The 26477-nt window shown below is 37.5% G+C and overlaps 1 protein-coding gene across 2 annotated transcripts in view; it reads left to right on the top strand.

The window, feature by feature from the left end:
* The first annotated feature begins 193 nt into the window (after positions 1-193).
* The window catches only part of TMEM106B (transmembrane protein 106B), a 30980-nt gene continuing 4696 nt past the window's right edge, over positions 194-26477 (top strand). Inside the window, exons 1-8 of one of the 2 annotated variants that reach the window (XM_026077868.1) lie at positions 194-289; positions 3124-3345; positions 7385-7448; positions 8175-8334; positions 10366-10506; positions 10595-10644; positions 13982-14035; positions 14808-14905. In XM_026077868.1, coding sequence (XP_025933653.1) covers positions 3126-3345; positions 7385-7448; positions 8175-8334; positions 10366-10506; positions 10595-10644; positions 13982-14035; positions 14808-14905 — 787 coding nt within the window. In that variant the 5' untranslated portion in view covers positions 194-289; positions 3124-3125. Of the gene's footprint in view, positions 290-3123; positions 3346-7384; positions 7449-8174; positions 8335-10365; positions 10507-10594; positions 10645-13981; positions 14036-14807; positions 20132-26477 lie in introns of those variants that run through there. The other variant, XM_026077869.1, reaches the window with a different exon arrangement.

Genomic DNA, 26477 nt, shown 5'->3' with positions numbered 1-26477 from the left:
AGGCCAGGAATTTGGTGGGGGGAAACCTCAAAAGAGCCCCGGTTTCCTTATTCGCGGAGGCGCCGGTTTTCCGGCGCAGGTTGCGCCTCAGGGTCAGGTGTCGGCGGGCTCCCGGGAGGGGGTGGTGTTAGGGAGGTGCCTGCCCCTGCCAGGTCATTGCTAACCGCTCCTTCCTCTTCTGCTTTGGAGGAGTTTGCGGTGCTGGTGACTAAACCACAGCTGACAGAGCAGATGATCGTCACGCTTAAAAAAAAAAAAAATCGTGGTATTTTGAAAAAGAAATAGTATTGTAAGTTAAACCCTATATGTGCATATAAGGAGTCAGAATGTCACCCTAACTTTTGTTTTGGAGATGTTTTAGCAATGTACTTTAACTATAACATTTCACTGACTTTATAAACAAAAGGTAATTTTCATAAGTCTTGCATTTAACTCAGGATGTTATTGTTCTGTATGCTTAGGACATTATTTGTTTTGTCTATGTTTTATCACACCGAGTGCTTCAGCTGTCTGAAAGGAGCAGCCTTAAAAAACAAAAATGCCTTATCACAACATTTTTTTGATATACCAAACTCTCTCTAAAAGGCTTTGAATTCAAGGATGCTCTGGAAAGTTGAAGCAGAATGAAGCTGGTACATTAGCCATGGGTGAAAGACTCCACCAAAGCATAGCTGTTGAGAAAGAAGGGTTTTGGTGGTGCTAGTATAGAGGCTGTTAAATAAGCAAATGATACATTCTCGGAAGTACTGTTGTCCAGCATATAAATGCTGGGTAAAAGAGCAAGGTGTTCTTGAGTTTTGTTTAGCTGTAATAAAGATTTAGTGTTTGTTGTGTGTTGGGGGGGAGCAGGTTGGAGAGAGTTATTTCCCTTGAAGCTTGTTGCCAGTTTTTTCTCATCTGTAAACTTGAGACATGTATCTTCTAAGTCATTGGGGGTAGGAGAATATGAATAAGTAGACTCTAATTATTGAAGCTAAAGTACAGCTGGCATTGGAGGATACATCTGCATTAGTACTTCAAATCAAGGAGGTGCACTTGAAATGAGTTCTCGGTCATCCTCACTTGCTGCGTTTTGGTTTATATCACGATGTATTCTGCGAGTGTCCGAACTGTACTCCTTTTGGAAGAAACTAAAACTGGAACATGCACCTCAATTGCTAGTGGGTGTTCAGTCTATAGCTAGTATGAAATAAAATCCACAAATTTATGTATAGTGTGGATGTCGGATCCTCAGCAGCTATTTATTTCTACAGAGTGCTTGTGTTGTTCTGTGTTTACTTGTTAATGCAGACATAGCCTGAGTCTGCCTTCAGCAGAGCAGATAAATTAAGTGTGATGGTTGCCCAGAAGGACCAGGGGCTGATCCCCAAGCTTTCTGACCTGTAACTGTAACAGTTATTGCCTAAGCTGTAATATTTGAGGTCTGTAGCTTAAAGGCTGTGTGTCAACTACAGGGAGAACAATAAGCAAAAAACATGCGTGGAATAATTAGCAACAGCTTTTTTAGGAAATTTAGTTTCTGCTAAAAAAAACCTTTTTAAAGGGTATTATGAGCACAAAAGTTTGTCTGCTCTTTTGTCTCCAGTAAAACTCTAACTGTGCTGGCTGCCGTAGAGGTAGTCTGTCTGCAGAAGGCTGCATATAGGTATAATATTACTGATTATTTAAATGGTCTGTGTGATTGTGTTTCAGCACATAATGTTTTTTTAACAGTTGCTGGGAGAACTTGTTAGCTGCATTATGCTTGATGCATTTAGTCATGAGCAATGTGGTATCATATTTTTGTTACGGAATGACTCCCAAACTTGTAATATTTCAAAATGGCTGTAGCAGTGTGTATATACAAGTAGTTTTCCTTCTCACAGGTGTTTTTGACCAAAACTTAGCTTCTGCAAGTGTTTACAGAAATGAATAAAGTGCTGTGTGTTTGTTTAAACCTGATGCAGGCATTTTGTGATTTATTTTTCCCCTCCTACATTCACCTAACCTTTGCAGCATTATATTAAATCAATGTTGTGGTCGTGTTACCATCACTGTCTTTCTGATCTCTTTCTGTTTTGTCTGGAATGGTTTAAAATATTCTGACTTCTGTTGCCCTCTTAATCTTCCTGTGAGTTCCCTTCCCTTCCCTTCTCAGTGAATCGGTGTGTGATGATTGCTAGCAGCCTCTTAAAGGTTGCCACTTAGGACAGAAGCTCAAGTTTTGCATATTCTCTCTTCTTAACTCCTCCCCTGCCCCGAGACACTTGTGAATTGAGTGGTTAGTATCTCTGCGTGTTGGATAACTGAAGTGGGTTATGGGGATGAGCTGAACAACTGATTGCCACTGCTGGACAGAGTATTTTTTCCTCTTGCAAATTGGAGAAGTTGTTACTTGGATCACTTCATTATTGCTTTTATTTTCAAGAGTTCTCTGTTTCAAGGTAGTTTCAGTGGCATGGCTTAAGAGCTATGTTAATGAGAGAATTTTACAATTTGAATAGAAATAGAAACTGCTTCTGCTTTGTTTACAAACAGTAATGCCACATATTTGGACTAGATGATCTCCAGAGGTCCCTTCCAACCTCAGCGATTCTGTGATATTGCAAGCATCCATTTTCCCTTCACTTTACTGTAGATTAACTGTCTTTTGGGTTGAAGTAAATCATCTATTTAAATATAAATGTCATAATTTTTAGCTTGGAAATGACAAACTGGTCAATGATCCTGTATTCTCAAAACAAGTTAGGCCTAAAAAACATATTAGGATTGGGTCTGTAGTATGTGTAGGATACAGTGAAAATTGTGAACTTAATTTCTAGAGCAAGTATGTCTTGAATTTTTCTACAAAGATTAATGTATTTTGTGAATGTTTGTATGATATAATCTTTTTTTTGAAAAAACGTTATGCTAGACCATTGCATCCTTTTGCCAGCAATTGCACTATTTTATGTTAGAGGCCTCTCCTGATCTGCCTGTGACTTTAAGCTTTGCAAGTCTTAAGGAATCTAAACAGGACACGAGGCCATAGGAGTTTTGTCTAAGTAGTGACTGCAGACTAACAGTAACTCTGTGTGGAGGAGTAAATTGCAAACTCTGTCTGAATTCTTCTCCCTGAAAACTTTCTTCTGACTTCTGTTTTAGACATGGGAAAATCTCTTTCACATCTGCCTATGCGCACATGCAAGGAAGATGGCTATGATGGAGGTACAGGATCTGATAATATGAGGAATGGCTTAGTTCACTCAGAATCCCACAATGAAGATGGTCGATGTGGAGATGTATCACAGTTCCCATATGTAGAATTTACAGGGAGAGACAGTGTAACTTGCCCTACTTGCCAAGGAACAGGAAGAATTCCACGAGGTAAACTTTTTTTTTTTTTAAATACTCATAAAATTAATTGCTTGTAGTTGTAACTATAATAATAGGTAACAAATACCTCTACTAGTAAAGCTAATTTTTTTTTACCTTCTTGACTTTTATCATAACAAAATGCTTAATGCTTATACTGTAATCAACATAAAATTGCTGTTAGCTGAGATGGTGGCTCTTCTCTTGCCTATGCAATTCCAGCATTCCATGCTTCTCAGTGTCAAAGTTAGATAACCCTAGTTCTCCCAAATTGAATTTTCAAACTTTTATTTTTGAGACTTCTTAATACATCTCTCTGAACTACCCATTTAAAACCATTTGAATCAATATATAATTTTACAGAAATGCCTGCAAAATAGAGGGCATTTTAAGTATTGCTAAGGTGGGAGGAGAGAAGACTTATGTAGATCTATATAAGTGAAAGTTGATCTGATTTTTTTTTGTTTGTTTTGATTCAAAAAAAATTAGAGTCCTTAAATAAGGTTGCTTATCTCAAAACTTGTGAGGAACAATATAAAATCCCACAAACCTATAGTTGATAGCTGTATTGACATTAGGGAAGCAGGCCAATGGAAGTAAGTGTCATACCGGTTGCTGTTTTAAAATATCAAGTTGTCATTCTGAAAACAGTGTTCGGGTATTGTTCATGCTTGGAGGAGAATCTCTTGTTTGTTTAAAGCCATGTATTGAGCACCAAACTCCAGAAATGTTTGTTTGAAAAATACAACTGAAAAGCATAATGTTCTCCTACAGTGTGACAATGTCTGGGATATCCCTTGTCATTTTGTCATTGGGAAAAAATACATTCAGTACAACTTTGTTTTAAACAAAAATTCTGAGTTGTCAAAGTTCTGCAGCACCTAAGCAAATGTTCTGAAAAACAAACCCTGAAAATACAAAACATCAGCCAGAGCTGAAACTTACTTCAAGGCATTGTTGTTTCAGGTTTTCATTTGGCAAAACTCTGTCCATTCTCAGGATAATTAAGTTGAAAGATTAGTGTCATGTCTTCATGTAATTTTCAAGGTACTGGATTTTTAAAAGGGAAAATTGAAAACTTGGTTGGTGTGTACTGCTGAGGAATCAGAAAGTCAGCCTGCGCTAGAACCTCTCCTCTTGCTGATCATGTATAGCAGACATTGGTGCCCTCCCTCACAGCTTCCAGTGCCTCTTGCTTCCCTTTTCCTCCCCTTTGCTGCCTCTGTCCTCGCAGGTGGCTCCTGCCAGGAGCTGAACACAGGGAGGATCTCTGTCTGCCTCTGGGAGCAGTAAGCTGCACAGCATCTGCCTTCGTGCTGAAACAGTTCTGTTTGCTTGCTGCCCTCATCCTTCACCCCTTCTCCCAATAAACCATTACCGTTCTTTTCTATATGGTAACTCAGTTGTATAACTGATTAGAACAGACCTTTTAAAGGATGATGCAGGGTATCTGAAACTGGGCCGAAGGGGAGAGTGGCAAATGCAGTATGCCAAAGCACGACCTTTTGCTTCAGATGCAAGACCTTCCTTACAAGAGGAGGGGGAGGGAAGAGGTGGGAAAGCTTTGCCTTGCTTTTGCTAGAGCTTTTACCCAAATTAGTTAGATTATTGGTTATAAAAACCTTTCAGAACTGATTTTGGCCTGCAACTTGGGAAAATTGACTGATGCCTCTATGCTAGGATTTCACTTGGTTTTGGCTTCAATCTCTTAGGAGGAGGAGTAAGAAAACATAGCTTCCTAGACAAGTCTATTCTGCAGTAACCCTGTCTTTTTTTTTTTTTTTTTTTTTTTTTTTTTTTTTTTTTTGGGGGTGGGGGGGAAGAGGTACAGAAGGAAAAACCCTCTCTTATTGATCAAACACTATTTCAGATTTATTCATTAAAGAGTAGTGAAAGTTGAACTATATGCTGTTTAAGTTCTCATTTGCAAACCTGTATTTCTCTGAATGTACTGCTAAATATACTGCTTAGTGAATGTACTACTAAAAATAAATGAGACTTCCTTGAGCATGTTAATATACTAGGTAGCACTGCCTTAGAAGGAATTTTTGGGCAGCTGTGCTGCCTTTAGCTTCTGTTTTCCTCAGCAGCCCATAGTTGTTCTTTGGTTGAGCCTCTTTTGTTAAACCAGGGGCAGGGGGACACATACTGTCCCTTTGCATGTGCATCAGTTGGATTAGGTTTTGCTATAGTTTGCAATTCAGCCTCAAATAGTTCTGTCACATCTGGGAATAAGTAGCAGGGGGCACTGGGTATTTTAACAGTGGCAACCATGGGGATAGACTTTGTATCTAGGCTCTTAAACTTAATTATACAATGTATTCTGAGTACCTCTGCCGAATTCAGGAACTTTGCAGTGTGTGGGGAAAAAAAACATGCAACTAAAAATATCTTAACTGAAAGACTACAGAAAAAGTAGTCTGTGTTCTATTTGCTTGCTAATTTGAAATACTTGACTATAATGATGACAAGTTTCATTCATGATAATGATAATTAAAACTCTGTAGTATTGGTATTCCTTAAAAACCTAATAATAATAACCTCAAAAGCTTATTTCTTCAACTGGAGGATTTTTAAATGTAACATTTAAACAAATGTGAGTAATTAAAAATTTTGCACTAACTATTAAAAATACTTTTTGTTCATAAGTTATAATGAAATAATGTAGCTAAAGCTAGAACTTCAAATGAGTTGCAAGAACAAATAGGGCTGTCTCTTTGTTCCTCAGCAGTTTAAAAAAAAAAAGATCCTTTTGGCTCTTTTTGAGGGGAGGTAAAAAGAAAAAATGTTCACAGGATGACTTCATGACTGGTAGGAAAGACCACAACATGTGTCTTGCTACTTGGTCAGCTTTAGTTTTTCAGTACAATTAAGTGTAAAAGTAGGACTGTGCCATTTTGTGAATGGTTGAAGATACCTCATTGAAGTTGAGATTAAAACAGATTTTCAATTGGTAGATTTTTTTAATGGGTTGATGTTCCAAACTACTATACGCTTAGCTTTTCATACATTGCTAACATGTTCAGCTTTGTTTTTATTCTAAATACTCAGTTATGACTGCATGGAAAATGTAAAAGTTACAGAAGTTGCAATAGAAAAATAGACCCCTGTACAGAATCCTTAATATACTGTGAAACTGTAGCTTGAAGTCACTAAAGGACTGCCTAGCCAAGTGATAATGCTGGTCAAATTCTTCATTTGACTTCTAGAAATACAAATCTGACAAGCTCTTGAGCCTTCTCTTCTTTTCAAAATCTCAATTCCATTCTCTTGTACAACAAATAGCAAAAGCTTTAGAGACAGATGTAATCCACGTATTTTCAACAACTCTTCTGTGCTTGTTTTTTGAATTCTATTGCTAAGATAGCCCCTCCCTTTAAAAAATGCAGTCCAGAGAAGTAACTTGTTGATTGGAAAAGTTCAAGTAGACTTTTTTTTGGCTTCCAGGGTGCCAAAGTTCAGTCACATAAGCAGTGGTCCTATGTACTAGTAATTCCTGGACTATTGTATAAAAAGTGTTACAAAAGCCACCCAAAATGATATATGCATTTGTTTAAAAACAAACCTGACTTCATCTCCTCTAAGAAAAGCAGGAAGAGTGCCTTTTGGAGCAGTTCCTGCTGCTGCTTCTGAATGTATTCTCCTATGACTTACATGCTCTGGTATAGAGAGCTAAAAGCTGCTATGTATCTCCCTTTTTTTCCTCAAGCAAAGGGTGCCAGAGGCATACCACCTCCTGTGCATGTACGCAGTCTGCACAAAGGCAGAATCTGTTGCTGTTTTGATCTTTTCAGCTTTAGTTTTTCTTTGTGTGGTTTTAGCTCTACTCTATTTCAGAAAGTGACCCGGGTGCCTGAACTACCATAATATTCTACTTGGGTCGTTAGCTGAAATATTCTATTTCTACTAGAATTTGGATATTCATTTTTATTCTAGTATTAATTCTTTGGTGCTGTTAAGCTGTTATGGATACTCTTTGTTTGAAGTAACTGCAACAATAATTATTCTTGCGTGTGTTTAAATTCTGAAAAAAAAGTGTTTTTGTTTCTAGGACAGGAAAACCAGCTTGTAGCATTAATTCCGTACAGTGATCAGAGACTGAGGCCAAGAAGAACGTAAGTTAATGGCTTGTTGTGATATGTGAAGCTACTTAGTTCCTCTCTTCTAGTTAAAATATAGCAATTTAAGAAGATGGGGGGGGGGGTGTAGGGGGGGAATCTAGCAAAATCACTGAAATGTTTTCTTATATTATGCAATATTTAAAGAATCCTGCTTATGAAAAATATTAGTCTTAACTCAGAGTTAAGAGTTATTTATTAAATGTGTGCACACTCCCATCATAAGATGTCTGGTGAAGTTAGTAGTACTATATGATCTCTCCATATTTACTTAAATATCTACAATAATTATGGAAGTATTTTTTCAGTCTCTCAGTCTTAATTGATTTAAGCAGATACATCTTCATTGTCAAAGTTTAAATCTGAGTAAAGCAATAACTTCCCTGGGCCACTACTACTGAATAAGTCAACCAGAAATTGATTTATAAAACTGAGTGGCTAGCATGACAAACAAATTCATCATTCTGATATAGTGTATTTAAAAAAACAAACAAAAAACAAACAAAAACTAAAGTCTTATCGTTAGTTGGTTTGACATAATGTTTTTGCTCCAAATATTTAGATTTTTCTGTAGTACCTGTGGAAATAAGACTCTAGCAGATTTGGGGGGGGGGGGGAGAGAACTTATTACTATCCTGGATGCTTCTTATCACTTACAAAGAAAATAGCACACTACTGTTCTTATTTAATGCAGTTTTTACTCTAAAATGCACTCTTTTCCAGAAAACTCTATGTGACTGCTTCTGTAATTGTATGTTTACTACTGTCTGGGCTGGCTGTGTTCTTCTTGTTTCCTCGCTCGATTGACGTTCAGTACATTGGTGTGAAGTCGGTATACGTCACTTATGAACAGAGTAGACGTATAATATATCTAAATATTACGGTAAGATTATAGACCTGTTTCCATGTTTATTATGGATAAAATGTTATAGTAATATCTCTCACTGAATGTGTATAGGTAGAAATTGTGGGCTGATCAGCCCACAGTCTTAAGAAATTCAAGCAGATATAACGACCAGTTTGAAAAATGTAACTGGGCTTGCTGTGGCTCGTTCTTCTATGTACAGCTAGTAGAGGTGTAGCTGTAGGCTACTATTGCATCTCCTTTTTTTCAAGGGGAAAAGTGATTTGGAGTTTCCTGCATCGTTTGGGGAATTAGGTAAAAGGTAGTATGTGTAAAAATGTTACTAAATACAGACCTACTATTATGCAACTGTCAGAACTGGTCTTCAGGAAAAATGATTTCTCACACTTCTCACCCACCTTAAAACTTCAGGGAATTCTTTCCACATATGTTTCCTGGTAAGCAGTTAATACAGGATTGCCGAAAGACTTTTGGCAGAGTTCTTCATTAATGTCCTTAAAGAAAACTAAGACACCATAGCAGAAGAGGTCCTGGAATGGGTACATTTACTGAAAAGAATAATTGAGGATATGAAGAAATGGTCAGTACTCACAGTGGAGGATGGAGTCTGTGCTGCTCAACATATTCACAAACAAACCTGGGAAAGGGGATGAATGGTGAGGTGATAAAGTAATTCCAGAGTACTAAGGACAAGGGCTAGCTGAAGAACAGCAGAAAGACTGTATGTCACTGAGAGATTCAATTCTGTTTGCCTTCCTCTTATCCAGTGTAAATGTAAAATGAGATGCCCAGGAAATGGTGGKGGGGGTGCCAGAGCTGACATTTATGAGATGCAAGATATATTCGGGTTATGGTAGTTGAATGAGCACCTTAGCTCTGCGCTTGGCAACAGTCAAAAAAAGCTAACGGAATGCTTGGAATTTGTTAGGAAAAGAATAGCAAAACAGAAAGCTTAACTCTGCCAATACATGAAGTCTGTGTTTGCCTGCATCTTGAGCTAGAGTTCACTTGGAACTATCATGCCAGTGAATGGTAGTGGCTTGTGGGTGGGAGGTACCCCTGCAGCTTTTGAGCATTGGAGTAAAGATAAAATAAAGTCAGCTACTAGCTTGAAAGTAGAAACCACTGTACTTCCGTCACCTCCTAATTTCCTTCATCTGAATAAGAAAAGCTTAAAGGGAGGGCAACAACAATACTTGGAAGTAWGGGACAGTTTCTATATGAAGAAAATTGAGTAGACCTGTCAGTTTGGGAAAGAAGTGATTTAGGGTTGAGGGGGGCAGAGGAAGGGTTAGTGGTTGATGCTCCCAACAATGGCATGAAGAGTATAAAATGGTCTGTTTCGTGTCTTGTGTGATTACTACTGTGGGGGAATGCGAACAAGAAGCTACAGGTTTTTTGTTTTTGTTTTTGTTTTTTTTTTTCACGCAGCAGATAAACCTATAGAGCTTCTTGCCAAAGAATGTTGTTAATGCAAGAAGCTTACACAGGTTCAAGGTGAGACTGGACAAGCAGTTGTCTGTTCAGTACCCCTTCAACAGACAAATCGCGTCAAACTTGGATTCGAGTCTTCTCTGTTAGAATTAACACAGAAGCTGGGAGAGTGCCTGGGGGAGGTTAAACATGATTTGTGTCTTTGTATGCTTTACATGCTTAATTCTAGCCCTTTTCCTTATTCCTGCTTGTGGCCACCTGTTGGAGACAAAATACTGGGCCACACCCTGATACCCTGGGTCTGAACCATTCTGGTTGTTCTTAGGAAATGCAAAATACATAAAACTTGAGCTATTGCAGTCTCAAGAGGCAACTGGTCCAGTATCTTTTTCACTTCTGAAATACATTTAGTATATTTTCTTTTCAAACCTTCCTCTTCCTTCCCTCCCTTTACCCTTTCTGACCCCTCAAAAAAAAAAAAAAAAAATCCTAGAAGGCAAGAAAATATACTTGTGTAATTTTGGGAATTACACAGGATTTTCAAAATATGTATTTGCCAGGATACTCGGAATGGGTATTTCTTAAAGTGTTGTTGTTTTGTTGTTGTTTTTCTAGAACACACTAAATATAACAAACAACAACTATTATTCGGTTGAAGTGGCAAACATCACAGCCCAAGTTCAGTTTTCAAAAACAGTTATTGGCAAAGCACGGCTAAACAACATCACCAGCATTGGCCCTCTGGATATGAAACAGGTAAATAGGTTTAGGCTTTCAAAGTTGAGTGTACATTAATCTTGTATGTCTACATCTACTCAGGTGTTTTTTTTATTGTTTCTTTTAGATTGACTATATGGTGCCCACAGTCATACAAGATGAAATGAGCTACATGTTGTAAGTGTGCTGGCCTCTAAATATTGCCTGTATTTATTAAAAACAATGATGCTAATAACTGCTTTTTCCAGATCAGCTGAAATGTAAACACAGGGACAATGTGGTATCTTCTGTGTTGTGGGTTTAATAGTACTGAAAAATACTTAAACCACAGTTGTTTCAGTAGTGTCGTATAGTGGCTTAYTGTACCTGGCTCTCAGTGCTTTGAGTGATATCTGACTCCCAGTGTTTTAGTTGTCCGCAATAGCTAGTGCCAGCTCCTTCAGGGGAAGAGTGCAGGCATGTTGCTCTAATGCAATTCTCTGGTAACTTTCCCATAAGCTTTTCTGATGGCAGAGGGAATTGGTTTATTTGTATGTCTTCTCTTCGGACTGTTTGTCTATGATGGTAAGCAGTGTTTACAGCCAGTCCTTATTTAAGCTGTTTTGTTCATAGCTTCTGGAAGTTTTCAGTCCACAAAATATTCACTGAGTATGTGTTGGTAGCATAAGCATGTGTTGGTTCTCTTACTCTGAAAAGTAAGACTTAAAAGTTCAGACTTAAAAGTTCAGTCTGAACTTTTAACTATTGAAACTTGAGATCTGCATGCAGTTCCAGTGGATGCCAGCCTCCTTGGGGTGGGAGAGAACCTTATTTTAATTTATTCCAACACTTCAAAGCAATAAGTACAAAGTTAGCTACGAACTTTAAAAAAAAAAAAAAAAAAAGTTGTACTTCTGTTACATCCTGAAGGCTTGTAGGTCTGGTTTGTGTAAATACTAAATCCTGTGATCCTGCTCACCCTTTTGATGCATGAAAAATAAGTGAGGGCTTCATAGAACTTATGCTGATACTTACTTGGTCGTACTTCTCAACACCTGGTGCAAGAACGTATTGAAGCCTCCTTCATGATCAGTGCCATGGCCTCAAAGTTCCAGTCATGCTATGAGTCTGTTGCTGACAATACTTGAAACTTTTAACTGCAAGCTAGTCACTAACCTTAAATAAACTTGAGATGACTTCGGATGCGTAGAGGCATGCGGACAGGCAAAAGCTGTCTGTGGCCTGAACTGATGGGATTTTAGGCTGGTCAGCTTGAGAGCTGCAGTCCTGGCAATAGTGTGGAGCCATGATGTACTTGCTGGTCGAGCTTGGAGGTAGATCATGCTCTCTTGGAGCAGAGGCAGGTAAGCTGCCATCTCTCTGTGCTGGTAGTCTATAATATGGACTTTACCTCTTTCAAGAAAGCAAGTGAGTCTGTGAACATTACTGGAAAAGCAGACTAATGCACAATGACTTGTATGTATATGAAGGTACTTTTCCCTTCAGCAAAGTGACACTAAGCATAGATAACTGGTAATAAGAGATCCATCCCTATGGGAGTTTGTGTCAGTTACAGATCTACTTCCTTGTAGAGACTGATGCAGTTAGATCCTAGTAACTGTGAGAAGCACTCATTAACTGTGATATGTTTTAAATGTTTGGTGTCTCATTCTTAATTCTGTGAGTATTTTAGTTTTTTTTCCAAATTTCCTGCATTTTAGACACTTGATACTAGGTTGACATCCTTGATCTGTTGACAATTAACTTTGCTGGCAGGCTTCTGTCCTTTTTCACTGTATTGTAAGTCTTGGAAGACTGGTTTCACAACATAGAACAACTCTGGAGACAGCTGGTGAGCTTCGTTAGTCTAAATATCTAGCCAACATATCTTTGGCTACTCTTACCAAGGTTGTTTTGTTGTTGTTATTGTGTTTGGTTTTTCTTTCCCCTCACTACTATTTAACTTTCCAGTATCTGCAGTTAAATAGAGGGAAGGTGCTGGATTAGTCTGTTTTCTGGGTCATACAGTGGATCACAATATTGTAGGTATTTCAGTTTCCCCAGCTAGTCAGCTTAAGGTTTGTGTTAGGCATAACCAGATAGTTACTTGGATCCTGGAGAGAAGGTGTCCTGTAAAATCAACTKAAGTCAAGTACAGGAGATCTTACGGAGATCCTGTATGGTGAAACCAGCATCGTACAGGGCATTTCTATCCATTTGTTTCTGGAGAGCTGATTCTATGCAGAAGTTTACCTTTGTTTAATGCACTTTCCTAGCTATGGTTTTGTGCTGTATAAAAACAGCTTTATTTCTAGATAATCTGGACTTGCAAACTGGCATGCTAGTACTGTATGTGTCTGCTAGTTGACCAATATGTGCTGTTGGATCCAAGCTGGGTTTGCCTTATGGTGCAGGTGGTCAATATTTTGGATTATAAAACTACAGTAACTGAGAATATTTCACATTATGGTCCAAACAAATCCTATTTCATGCCCAGCAGTGAAAGACTCAGAACATATTGCTGGACTTTTCTATAATAATGACAGAAATAAAACAACTTTTATTACAGTACCATTTTATTTGTATTTTCATATAAATCCTGGTCACCTGTGTTGATTCACTGCTAAATTCTTCATTGTATTTTTGGTTTTGCTGGTGGGGAAAAGAATAACAGTGGCATGCATACACTGGGGGTGGCTGACTTGTGCTCTTGTTGCACTGGTTACRTGCCTTTCATTCCAGAGCTGATAAACTTGTGATCAAGAGCAACTGATTTAAGTAAACACATACTGTACACTTAGGTAGTGCTCTGTGTCCAAATGGTATGTAGCTGCATGTCAGAAAATGTAGCATTTGGAGAAACAGAAGTCTGAAAAGCACCTCTTGCAATAAAACAATAACTCTGAATTCAGACTTTCTGCAGATTGGTTAATGGTCACTTTGCTGTAATATGGAAGTGGATCAGTGCAAAAAAAGGGGCTTTCCTGAGTTCCTAATATTTTGAACCAAAAATAACAAGCATTCAAGACTTCTTTTTGATAAAATGACTTGTTTTTTAGATGAAATGATGCTGAAGTTGGCATAATGCTGATCTTTCGTGAGAAATTTTCCTTTCTGTATTTGAATTTGATAACATAAAGTGAATTATGGCTATGTCTTTATAATAAAATTCATTATCAGCAAAGAAGTGATATTGAAGTGTTTTAATACAGTTCTTCAGGTTAACAACTTCTGGTTAGCTTCTGAAAGACTGAGTGAATATTGTTTCACAGTACATTTTTATTGGTGACCATTAAATACAAGCAAGTGCATGTGATTGTTATTATTATGAAAACTTTGTATGTAAAAGTAGACCTAGACAAGTATAGTCATGAAAACATTTTCAACAAGTTGCCATCACTAGCAACTCTAGTCTGTAAATAGACAGCAGAATTTCCAGTTGAAGTAACATTACTTGTTCTTTTTTGCTTATTACATATTAAAATGTGATTCAAATCTAACAGCTATTTTCTTTTTTCTTTTCTTTTTTTTGCAGCGACTTCTGTACTTTATTATCTATCAAAGTGCATAACATAGTAGTGATGATGCAGTAAGTATGGAAACCGGAAACTTTAACATTTTTAAAACCATATAATTTTGGTTGAAGACTTAATCACAGATATTTAATCCTGCAGTCTGTGTATCCTGGATAATATGAAATCAACTTTCTAGTTTAGTAGCTTCATAGTTCTTGGAACTGAACTATGTAAAGAAATTACAATTCTGCCACTGTTTAAAAATAGCTGACACCCTCATAAACCTGAAGCAGTAACAGGCTTCTGGTACTTTCCTGAATTCAGTCTTGAAAAGGAATCTGATAATGGCATCCTGTGGGATTTTTTCCTTTTTGCTTTTTGGGGTTTTCTTGTTTTTTGTTTGTTTTGTTTTGGTTGGTTTTGGCAGGTGGGGGAACAGCAGCAGTGTGTAGACAAACCATGGCTGTAGCTTCTGGAAATGTTTGCTTTTCCATTGCAAYGCTAAGTGTTAATGAGTAAACCTGGGCTTAAGCTTTACTGTTTTCTTTAGAAAAGTCTGCTCAGGTGGCCAATTGTCTGTCATGGACAAGATCTGTAGGTGATATAAACTGGTATTGTTGTGTTGGTTTGTGGGTTTTTGTTTCGTTTTGCTGTTGTCATTTGGGTGCTGAGTTTAAAATACTACTGTTACAGCTACTTAAAGCTTTGTTTTTAATGATGTTACACACTTTGTTTCAAAGCTTGTGTCTTAAAAAACATAGTAATCTAATAAAAACACTGATTTTTAGATTAGGAAATTTCAAACACCTTACAAAACAGATGTTTCTTCTGTTCTGTGTTTTTAAGAGTCACAGTGACAACATCTTACTTTGGACACTCTGAACAAATATCCCAAGAGAGATACCAGTATGTGGACTGTGGAGGAAACACAACCTACCAACTGGGTCAGTCAGAATATTTAAATGTACTTCAGCCTCCACAATAAAAACAGCTTTTGGCTAATGTGGAATGACTGCTGTTGATGCTGCCAGAGATCTTTTAAGCAGAACTGGTACTATGGAAAGCGGGAAGTATGTGCATGTAAAGCATAGCAAATTTGGTGATCTGCTCACTTTGAATGCAAGGAGGGAAAAGGTACAAAATGTATATAGATGTACTTGCTAAACATTGTGTTTCCCCTACTGTTTGCTTTCTGTTACATGTAGACACTTCTGTCAAGTTGTGTGGTGGGAGGGAGAATGGGAGTATCAGATTCTTGAATTGAATTGGGACCTTTCCTTACAGTGTGGTACATCAGTTTAAAGTAAATGTGTGTATGTGTATGTCTGTTTAGGTGAAATGTGTCACTAATGAGCGTTTTAGAAAAACAGGTACTCACAGATTAAGTTTATACTTCAGTTCTTTTTGGCTCTTGAAACTTGCAATACTGCTACTTAAGTAACAAGATTGCTTTGAGGTAACTGGGTGTAAAATTCTAATACAGCAGTGGCAATAGTTCTTTGTTTCAGGATTCTACTTTTTGCTTGCTGTACTTGATTAGAGGTGATGTGATCTATGTAAGCCAGCAAAGCTCTCGTGGATGACAGTATACCTGAAAGTGCAACTTTTAGAATCTGACATCTTTTTGCTTCTATCCCTCCTGCTACCTCTGGGTGGTTATAAGGAGAATGTATGTTGTTATGTTTAAAATTGTGTTTAAAAAAAAAAAAAAGGCAACAATCCCCCAAATCACTACTGACAAAAGAATTCAAAACTATAGAAAATGAATGGGTAAAGACTATGGCACTGTCATTCCAGTTTTTTTGTGAACTTCTGAGCACAGCTATTAAACTCAAGATAGTRTAGTCAGGAGCTAAGTGGGAAGCTGTTTGAGCATGAGTTTTGGCAGCTTGATGTAAACTTACAGCATTTTTAGTGTTTTAATACACTGTGTATCTAAACTACTTGTCAGTATTAATATGTTGGCATATGTGTATTCAGTGTGCAGGCTCATAAGCAGTAGTTGTTTGAATCTCCTGAGTCCTCGCAGTTCATATCAAAGCTGCGTAAGTGAGAATAAAACAGTTCTTTCTGTAGGAATAAATGCTGATGTAATCATGAGACTGACAACTGAACTATTACAAGTAGTTTCAGTAGGGCAATTTGCACAGTGAGAATTTCTGGGGCTCTTATCAAACATGATGATCATAAATTTGGAGTCTGAAATTCCTTGATTTCTGGAGGCTGACTGTTGTTCTAAGGGTTAGGTACAAAACGTTTTAATGAAGTAGGCTGGGATTGTTTTATTTCTAAATTAGGTAAGGTGCAGCTGTAAGAAGATACTACTTGAGACTAATGGATAATATATATATATTTTTAAATGAATGTTGCAGTTTTTATGCTGCCCATCTCCTTGAAATAAGCTGTATAAAATGAATTAGCAATAAACACTATGAAAAAGGCTGCTGAGTAACTTCTTGCAACTATCAATCTTTTATGCTCCAGTACTTCAGTGAAGGTACACATCTATATTACTCTTCTTCCTCAGCATTTTTTTTTTTTTGGTTGAACCTAACTTAAAAAAAAAGTCACATAAGACTGATTTACAAGAAACAAAACAACCAAACAAAAAGCCTAGACTCTTTCTAGCTAACTGCTGTGAGCTCTGATCCTGAACTTCTAACAAAAATCTGTCTCTGCATATTGGAATCTAAACCATTAGGTTTGTATAAGTTTCACTGATAGGATGAAGATGTTAGCTTATGGCTTTGGAGAAGTTTGTACTGGAATAGTTGATTTTAATTACTCACTGCAGTTATGTTTTAAAATTATTCTTGAATCTGGGCACTTAAATGTTCTTTATTGTGGCTTATGATCATAAGGGAAAATAGTTTACAACTGACTGTCTTCCTGGAGTGTAGATTAGGTTCAGTTCTGTGGCTGATGAAACACATACAGGGCTGATCTGATGRTCTGAAAAGACCTACCAGATAACTAAAGATTGAAATAGTGAGGAGCTGACTAGAAGCAGAGAAGTAAAGTCTGCTAAATTTAACTGACAAGTTTCATTTACATTGAAGGGTAGGGAGAGAATTTCAGTTTAGACTGTCAGATCTGAAGTCAACTAGCAAGTGGTATGGGGTTTTTCTCTAGACCTAAATGTTTAAACCTCAAGTTTTTCTTTAATGTAAGAAAACAACTTTAGGCAGATATTTTGTATAAGTTTAAACCAAAATTTTCTTCAAAGGAATGAACAGTAATCTAAAATAACTGTAATGGCAAAATGGTATAGTTTTTTGGGGGACAGTAGTGAATGCTGCTTGAACAGGTGTTGGGGGGATTTTTACATTGCTTATGCAGTATTGAGACTTAAACTGACCTTTGGAAATTTGGCAGATATATTGAGCAGAACACATACTTAAATCTAGAGATCTTACGTTGCGTAAAATGCTTGGTATCAGCTAATTTGAAAACAAGACTTTTGAGTGAATTATTTTTTCCATGTGTATGGAAAGAATGATACAACTCCTAATGTCTGTTATTATCCAGGATAATCTAATGGATGTGAATTTTAATGTCATCAATTTGTGGTAGACTTACTGAATGGCTAAGAGCTTTCACCTGAAAATGAGAAGCAGGAGTAAAGATCCTATTGATGAATCCTCAGATTGGTTACAGGAGAATCAAAGGCTTACAGTTCTGTGTGTGACCTTGTCCTTGCAAAACAGTCTGCTTATGACTAACCAAACAAGGCAAGAGTTTGAACTTTACTAATTCTTATTTACCATCTCTTCATATAAGTATTCCAGCAGATGCCTTAATTGCTTAACTTGGAATTGATTTCTGTGACTGAACTTGGAAATATTATACTAAGGGAGCACAAGAAGTGAATATAGCTTGTAAAGAAGCTATGACAACTGATAGATAAAGTGATAGACCCATAGCTGCTATTTCACATCTATTTTTATCTTGTTTTTTACCAAAAGGCAAGCCTTATTGTTCACTGTAAATCAATTAGTACAAATTCTCTCTAGAAGGTCAGATTGAAGAACTATCTTTTCTGGTTTGCTTTTCTGTGTATAAGATGCTTTCTTAAGGTTTCTTCTGAGGTGATGAATATTTTATGTGCAACTTCCCCTTAATTTTAATGTACTATCAAATACTGGTGTTGTATTATTGTGTTGTAAGGGATTTATTTCTGGTATAGTTCTTTTCACTTGAATTTTTGTAGCAATTCTGTAGCTAACCTATTGCACTTTAAAATGAAAGCTCTGTTATCTGTTAAAATAGTGGTGTGCTATACTAGCACAAAACCCCCCAAACTTAATGTATTCTATCTAGAATAATTGTAAAATTCCAAAATTAAGGTAAATCCATGTGGAACACAAAGTAAATGAGTAAAAAATGTTTATTTGGCCGTTTTGACCTGGTGAACAAATTTTTTCATTATGATGCATTAGATCAATGAATAAACTCAGCAAACTTAAAGCCCTAAGATCTGACCTTCAGACATCCATTTGGAAAGATTAAAAGGGAAACTCTTGTCTGAAAGCTGTATTCCTGAGACTCATGAATTTCTGATGTGGGGGAAAGCCTCTAGAAACTCATTCATATAACTTATTTCCTCATTTTGATATTTAGGGGGCTGTTGTTTAATCCTTAAACTTGTGTGAAGACAAGCGTATCTCTTCCTCTTTGGGACAGCTTTGGAATTCTTAATGCATTTCTGATGCATGCCTGACCTTGATATTAACATTGTTGTGTTACATCTTGCAACCTTATGTTGGCAGGCTTAAGTACATGCTTTAGTTAACTTTGGAACAAGCTGTCCTTGAAGTTCTGTGAGTGAGTAAATCTCTTCACAATACATTTTAAACATGACTGAGCTGCGCTTTTTTTTAAGTGTGTGGTGTATAAAGCTAACTAGCATGGAAGCTTTACGTCTTGGATTCAACTGTTAGGGTTGGCAACTGTCTGACTGAAGCATTGTGCCCTCATGGTGAAACAGAGGGTGCTTGGAGTGGCATGAGAGATGTCTAGATTCAAATAATTAAAAACTGAAAAACTTGGCATGGTTTCTTATTTGGCATATAAAGCTGTCTGTTGCTGTGGTGAAGGGGTGGGTGTTTTKGGGGATGGTGGTGGTGTGTTTTTGCATCTAATGGGACATCTAACTGTTCCCAGGCAGAATCTTGTGAAATGGGTAAATTATTTGAGTCAGGCACCTATGTAAAACTTAATGTCAGTGGGACTAGACTTTTAAAGTTAAGTAAGACTAGCAGTAATTCTGCTGTGAGAATTCAAAATTTAGCTTGCCTCTCTAACAAAATGCCACAACCCTAGCAATGCTTCCAGGCTTACTGTTAGTTCTGAAAAGGAAGCAGAAGTTAAATAAACACAACCCAATGTATTTCAATAGTGGGCTTCTTCAATCAGCAGAACACTTGTTACTGTTGACCCTGATCACCCCAATCGAGATTTTTTTTTTTTTGGTGACTCTGGCAAAACATAAATGAATTAAACAACCAAAACATCTTGGAAACAATAATTTGGATATGGCAAAGACATTGAGTATTTCTTCACTTGAGAAGCCACCCTCCTATTTTATCTTTAGTCAGTGATTGTGGTAACGAAGGGGTAGCTTGTTCTGCTGCTCCTATGATTTTTGTCCTATAAACCTGCTTTCCCACCTGTAGGTAGGGCAGGTATAGTTCTTTGTAAGGAATCTGTCAAATTAAAGTTACCGAGTTGGATTCGATGGTGTAGTGCCAGACCATTAGGTGGCAGTAACATACCGATACTCATACTGTCCTGTTCCATCGGCTGTCATAAGGGTCTTACAGCCTGGATGCATGTCTTTTGGACACTGAAACTGCTTTTGATATGTACGGATAGGGATATTTAGTGTCAGACATGCAAGCATATTATGGTACCTAAATATTTTGGATCTGACTGTCAGTGATTTATTTCTCTAATTTTTTGCTTTAAGGAAACAAACAACCACTGTTGACATCCACTGTACAGAGTATGCATTTAATAGCTTAAGATATGTATAGAAATACTAATGAGTGATAACTATTTTTGTAACTTAAGAATTGTAAACTGTTGCTCTTGTAACTGTGTAGCCAACAATCTGTATCAATTTAAGCATGATAAATAAACACTCTAAATCGAGGTGTATTTGGAAATGACTTGTAGGACCCAGAGCCTGTCTTAAAATGTAGATTAAATAGGACAACAAATCATGTTGTTTAGAGGCTAAAAACCTGGAGTTAACTTCATTATGGAAACCAGATGTATGTTTCTAGACAGGATTGTTTCACTCTTAAGAAAGAATGGTATTAAATTTTCTATTTAAAAAAAAAAAAACACTTGGGTCTTTTTTTAAGCTCACTTTAAAATGTTTCTCTCTTCCTTTCCCATCTCCCTATGCTCTTCCAACAAGTTTTCATGCATTTTCAAAGGTATRGTTTCAGTTTTTGTAACTGTTGGCATTCCAAGATGCCGCTTTGGATCCTACTTTTTTTTTTGAAATTATGTTTTATTGTGCCAAGTCTGTARTAATGAACTAGTGTATCTTAAAGCTAAGCACCATACGTGAATGAATTACTGTTGTCTGACTCTGGACAACTGACGTAACTGAGGTAAAAGCCAAGGCTATTTATGAAGTTATTTTAAGAACCATTGTTGTCTAAAAGCTTTAGAAGCTGGATAACAGATAATGCGTTCAGTTGTTACAGGTACTCTGTTGCAGGTGCTCAGAAACATTTTTCTGTTCCTTTCTGCTTTTGGGGGGGGGAGGTTTTTTTTTGTTTTGTTTTTTAGATTGCTTGTGGACAAACTTATTTGTTGCATCTTCACGACCTTTACATTGCTTTTATTGTATGACTTCTAATGAATCATTTATGGGTGTGTAAAAAAGTGTATGTAGATAGTAAGCTTAGATGAAAATGAACAAGTACAATCACGCCGTGTTCTTTTCCTTTCCCTATAGTCCTTTTTCCTTCCCAGAGTCATTATGACAGTTGCACTGACTTTCCTCCTTGGGCAAACCCTCTACTGAACACTACAAATTGGGGCATAGCCTTTAAGCAGGACCTTACTATGTATAAGTAAAAACTTGGAGTCATGTGAAGACCTTCTCTTGTACTGACTGTCTGCGGAAAGGTAGGCAAAAGAATTTCTAAAACAGCAAATGGTTATTTGATTCAAATACTTTGAACTGCAACACAGTTTGGATTCTTCTTTTTTTTGTCTGTCCTCTCTCTCTCTCTTGCTTTCTTATCTTTGACTTCTCATACTGTGTATAACTCTTCCTTTCCCTAACTCAAGGCAGGAGCCTGAAATTCTGATCTCTCCAGCCTGGTAACTCCAGGCAACACAGGTAATGCTTGAAAAGCACATGAAGTGTGCTTGTTACTCCCGTAACTACTTTTACTTGTCCTGGAACAGAGTAAACTGTTCAGTGGTTAATGGAGATTGCTTTTATGTCCATCATGTATATAGTAGCTTGATAAATTAGCATCTCTTTCCTCTGAAAATATAGAACTATCCGTATAGACACTTCACACTTACCCTTTAGGGATACCTGACATAAATATTACCCTGGTAGGGGTTGTTGTGCTGCTTTGACTAGTGAATCTTGTAGGGCAGTGTATCTAACTTTTAAACTCTTCCTCAGCTTCACCTTAGCAGTTAAAGTTTAACTATTCTTTCTTTCTTTTGGGAGGCTGCCTGACCCAATGATGAGTCTTTGTYGTACTGCTGTTTCAAATACTGGGCAATGTGATTGGAGGAAGGAACTCTTGCTTTCTTCTGTGAAAACTGTTCTTTATTTGCAAGACCTGTCCTAGCTTCAGGTTATATGCTTTGACTACAATTAAACTTGACTGCTGAAATGCAGAAGTGAAAGAGTATTATAGGAAATCATGTATTTTGTGGTAGGGTAGAGAAAGTAGACACAAGTAAATCGGTCATTTCCATTTTGGCTTTTTGAAACCACCTTGTGTGAGTCTTTTGTAGGTGTTTTTGTTTTGGGGGGATGGTATTTAGTTCTAGCTAATGAAGAATGTTATTTCTTTTGCCTTATTTAATCTTCATAGGGAAAAGCCTCTACTTTTCAAGTCCCCCCTCCCCTTTATCAGTTAGACTAGATAGAAGAAAATGAGACCTACTAAACCTAAGGTGTGAAGACCAGGCAGTTAGATTTGCTAAAACCAGATTGCATTATTTTTCAAAAATATATTAGATTATAAACTTCCACTTTCCTTAATTCAGTAGCTATTGTGAAATACTTATCAATTAGCTATTACATGTTATAGTTTCATCTTATATTTGGGTCTTTCAAGTAATCCTGTCCCATGCTTCCAAATTATAGAGGTCATAGATTTAAGAAAAATACCTGTCCTCTTCTAGAACTAATATATATATATATATATGTGTGTGTGTATATATAAATAAATCTTAAGGGTATATAGGTGTCACTTAGCAAGAAATATTGAATTTAAAGATTATATTTTTATTATACTAATTAATTACTATATCTTGATTTGCAGTCTTGCTATGTTTTTCCCACCCCACCCAAAGAAAAGTTAAGTTTCATCTTGTTGTCTATGCTGATCTTAACAAATGTCCAAAATAGTATTGAAAACAAGCATCTGATCAGAAGGTATGTTTTTTTTTTTGTTTTTTTTTTTTGCCTAATGGCAAAAGATCCAGTACAAGCTGCAACAGAACAGGTAGCTTAAAAGTAAGAATTTGAATGAATAAAGGACAGTTTTACTTCCTTCCTTCTGAGAATGGAGCAGTCTCAGAATTGTTTGTGGGGTTTGGGGGAAATGATGTTCAATCCACCTGGAGGAGGTAGGGGAGAGTGCAAAGGCAAGTTGCTGCCAGGCAAGCTTCAAACACCAACTTCTCTCTTTGGAGAGTATAAAGACAATGGGATGGGAATACACTGACAAGTGCAAATGGGTAAGCAAATATGCATTTGGACAAGTTTAAAGATCCAAAAACTTATATTCCAGAACTTCATCCAGAAAGTAAATATTTTGGTGTACAGCTAGTGAAAGGGCTGACACTTTTCATCAACAGAGTTCCCAAGATCTGACAATGACAAACTTCTGAAATATTTTGGAGATTTCTTTGCCTGTCTAGAAGTTGCTCTCTTTTTATTTCTCAATTTCATACATAACTGTGTAATTGAGCACATATTTGAGATATGTTATTGTGCTGATATGCTCACCTGAGAGGACTCTGGCTATGCTGGTGTCGAGTGACACTAATTGCCTTCCAGTGTGAAAATGATGTCTCTTTGGCAATGTAAAGAATATCAAATCACATGTAAGTTTGCTAGAAGTCTCTTGATGTCAGATGAGGTATAGATCCCTCTGTGGTTTTGCTTGTTTTTTTCCAGAAATCCCTGCTGCTTAAGCCTGAGAGCTGAGATGACTCACTCATGTTTGCTGTGTATGGGTAGCAGGTGCCACACAGTTTAAKGAGCTGTCACAGGCACTATGGAGCTGACACCACTCCATAATGTAGCGGCTTTTTTATGAACCAATGAATTGCCTGATGCAATCAAACTAGAGCTTGATTAAGGAGCTTCCTCATCACTATGAGGTAACATTTCACTGACTGTAGTTGTGGATATCTGAAAGGTAATGATGTATATCATTCTTAAGGGCTTTTAGGAAGAAGTAATATTTCTAACAGCCCTAGCGGTATAGTCAAGGTGGTGAAATAAACACAATTTGCCTTTATTTTCATCTAATAGCTGCAGTGTAATTCCACAATACTGTTGCTCTGGTAATGGTCAGAAGAGTGAAGTAAGCGTTAGCTCAATAGAAGGTAATACCTAGAAAAACAATAGGTAAGGACCTGCTGACTGTTTTTGTAACAGTTTTGGAGGCTTTTTTATTTCTCAAATTTGAAGTCTGTCTTAACAAATCAGTTTATATTTTTGGAAAGTTAGCTGTCAAATGGAGATCCATTTAAGTGAACTCATTCATCATAAACTTGTGAGCAAATTTTATATTCAATGTGTTTAAGCATGCTGACAAAACCACTGCTATTATGAATTAAGGAGCTATTTCAACTCCCACATTGACACTGAATTTATGATTTTTTTCCTCATAATTTTCAAGTGAAAAACACAAATACAAGAAAAAATTTTCAAAATAAACTTTAGAAGTCCAAAATATTGTTGCCAAATGTACATTCAACTGCCATGGAATTCATGCTATTTGCAACAGCTTTTACTTGCTGCTGGTGCTGGCCCAAAGGTGAGGCAGAGCTGCTATTTCCATGCCACTTCTAACATGCAGTGACCTGGCTTGCCTGACTTTCTTGTTATCCGCTGTGATCAGGAGAGGATCCTGGCTACTTTGCCACCTCTGCCACCCAGCGCAGAGAGCCAGGATCCAGGTCTCTAGCAGTGATGAGTGTTTTCAGTGGTCAGAACTGAAGCATTGGCTTGGAGACTTTGGGAGAGCTGGCAGTGTTTGGCTGATTTAAGCCACTCTTGGACTTTGGAGAGTGAATTAAGCTGTTGCACAGACATACCTGCTGTCTTGCTCATGAAGATGGCTTAGCAAGCTTGCCTTTGGTTTGTTCACATTAAAAATACAAAATAGTAGGGAGAGTAGGAAGTTGAGACTTAAAGAAAATGAAATGTGCTAATCTTACGTCTTGTTCTGACAACTACACTGTTTGATATGCTAATATTTGAAAAATCCTATTTTAAATGAAGGATAGGCTTCTCAAACACGGTGAGGATTCAATTGCCTTCTTAAAAGAGCAGTAGAAATGCTGAATACAACTCAAGGTTACTTAGTGACTTTGCTAAGAACAGCTAAGCCTGAGGTCAGGGCTTGGCAGGAGGGGAGGGGAAGACTGCTGAAGTGCTCTTTATTTAAACATGAAAACTGTTATTTCTGATTTCTTCATGGTTACTGTTAATATGTAGCAGTCTAAGGCACCATAATTTCCATTCTGGAGCTGTTTAATATATATATTTTTGTAAATATAAAACTAATATGGAAATGTAAGCATGTGCTGCTGCCTTCCCTCAATAGGTGGTGCCATATACTTGCTATATGTGCCAATGCCAACAGTGTCGTTAACAAGGGGGTAGGTCACATTATGCTTGAACCGAAGAACATTTCTTGAAGAGAGGAACCTGATTAAAAGTATGTGTTTCTTGCTTCTAATCCCTTCCTTCAGCCAACAACATCACCTCCCCCACCCCCTCAATTAGTATTTAAATGTAACCAGAAGCAAAAATAACCTTTCAGAGAAGATCAATGCTTTTCTAGTTGAACCATTCAGGTGGAATGAAATTTTAATCCAACAAATCCAGTACATGGCTTTTATTCTGAATGTGTGAAGCACTCCCATTCAGAGGTCCATTCACAAAATCTGTTTTCCTTCCTCTTGCTCTTTCTATGAGGGCCTGGTAACAAAGATTACTTCGACATTCAAGCTGAATTGGTGGTGGGGTGTCTTTTTTTTGTTTTTTTGGGGGGTTTTTTTTTCCTCCTCTCCTCTCTTTGTTTTGGGGCTTGTTTTTGGTCCCCCCCCCCCCCGCCATTGTTGCCTGATTGTGTTACCTACTGTCTTTCAGCCTGTGGTATGTCAGCAGTGAGTCAGTGCTGCTGCCTGTAGTCTTTTGAAAAAGACTTGCAAAATACTACTTAGTTTGCTGCCAGGGCATGCTCTGCTTGCTGCCTGCCAACACCCCCAGGGCCTTTTCAGCAGACTGCTCCCCAGCTGGGCAGTCCCAACCTGTATCATTGCAAGGGGGTCTTCCTTCCCTGGTGCAGGGCTTTGCATTTGTCCCTGCTGAATTTTGTCAGGTCCACATGGCCTGTTCCTCCAGCATGTCTAGTCCCTCTGAATGACATTGTGTCCTAACTCGGGTACAGGAATATGATAAGAGATAGTCTTGAAAGCCTTGCTAAAATGGAGGTGAAGGACATCTACTGCTCTCCCCTCATCCACAATCCAGTCAGTTTATCATAGAAGGCAATCAAGTTAGTCAGGTGTGACTTCTCCTCTGTTAGTTCCTGCTGACTGCTCCCTTACACCCTCTCCTCCTTCCCAGAAAAGTGCTCTGAGAGGACTTGGAGGTGGGAGTAAGGCATGGCTGTACAGATAGGCGCAAGCTATTTCATACTCGCTTGGTGTGCACTCTCACTTGAATCTGATGGTTTTAAGACCTGTCTGTGTGTAAATGTATTCTCTGCTTGTGCTCTCTACCTTCTCCTTCTAAAAAATATTCCCTTAGATCTCAGAAAGGGAAAGAGTCCTAGTATTCCTCTGAGATCATACAAGAAATACGCACTTGAGAAAAGGTGGAATACTACTATGGGTATATTTGGGATAGCCAAAACCGATTGTCAAAGTACTTGCTTTTAGGCAGAAATCTTGAACTTATACAAATATCAAGATCAAAGTAATTCTAGAAAAGACTGATTTTAATTCCCATACATGAGGAGTACCTTATATCCTACTGAAACTATGACCCAAGACTGCCTC

This window comes from Apteryx rowi, unplaced genomic scaffold (genome assembly GCF_003343035.1).
Source record: "Apteryx rowi isolate R43461 unplaced genomic scaffold, aptRow1 scaffold_465, whole genome shotgun sequence".
NCBI classification, from domain to species: Eukaryota; Metazoa; Chordata; class Aves; order Apterygiformes; family Apterygidae; genus Apteryx; species Apteryx rowi.
This window is presented reverse-complemented; position numbering and strand designations above follow the sequence as displayed.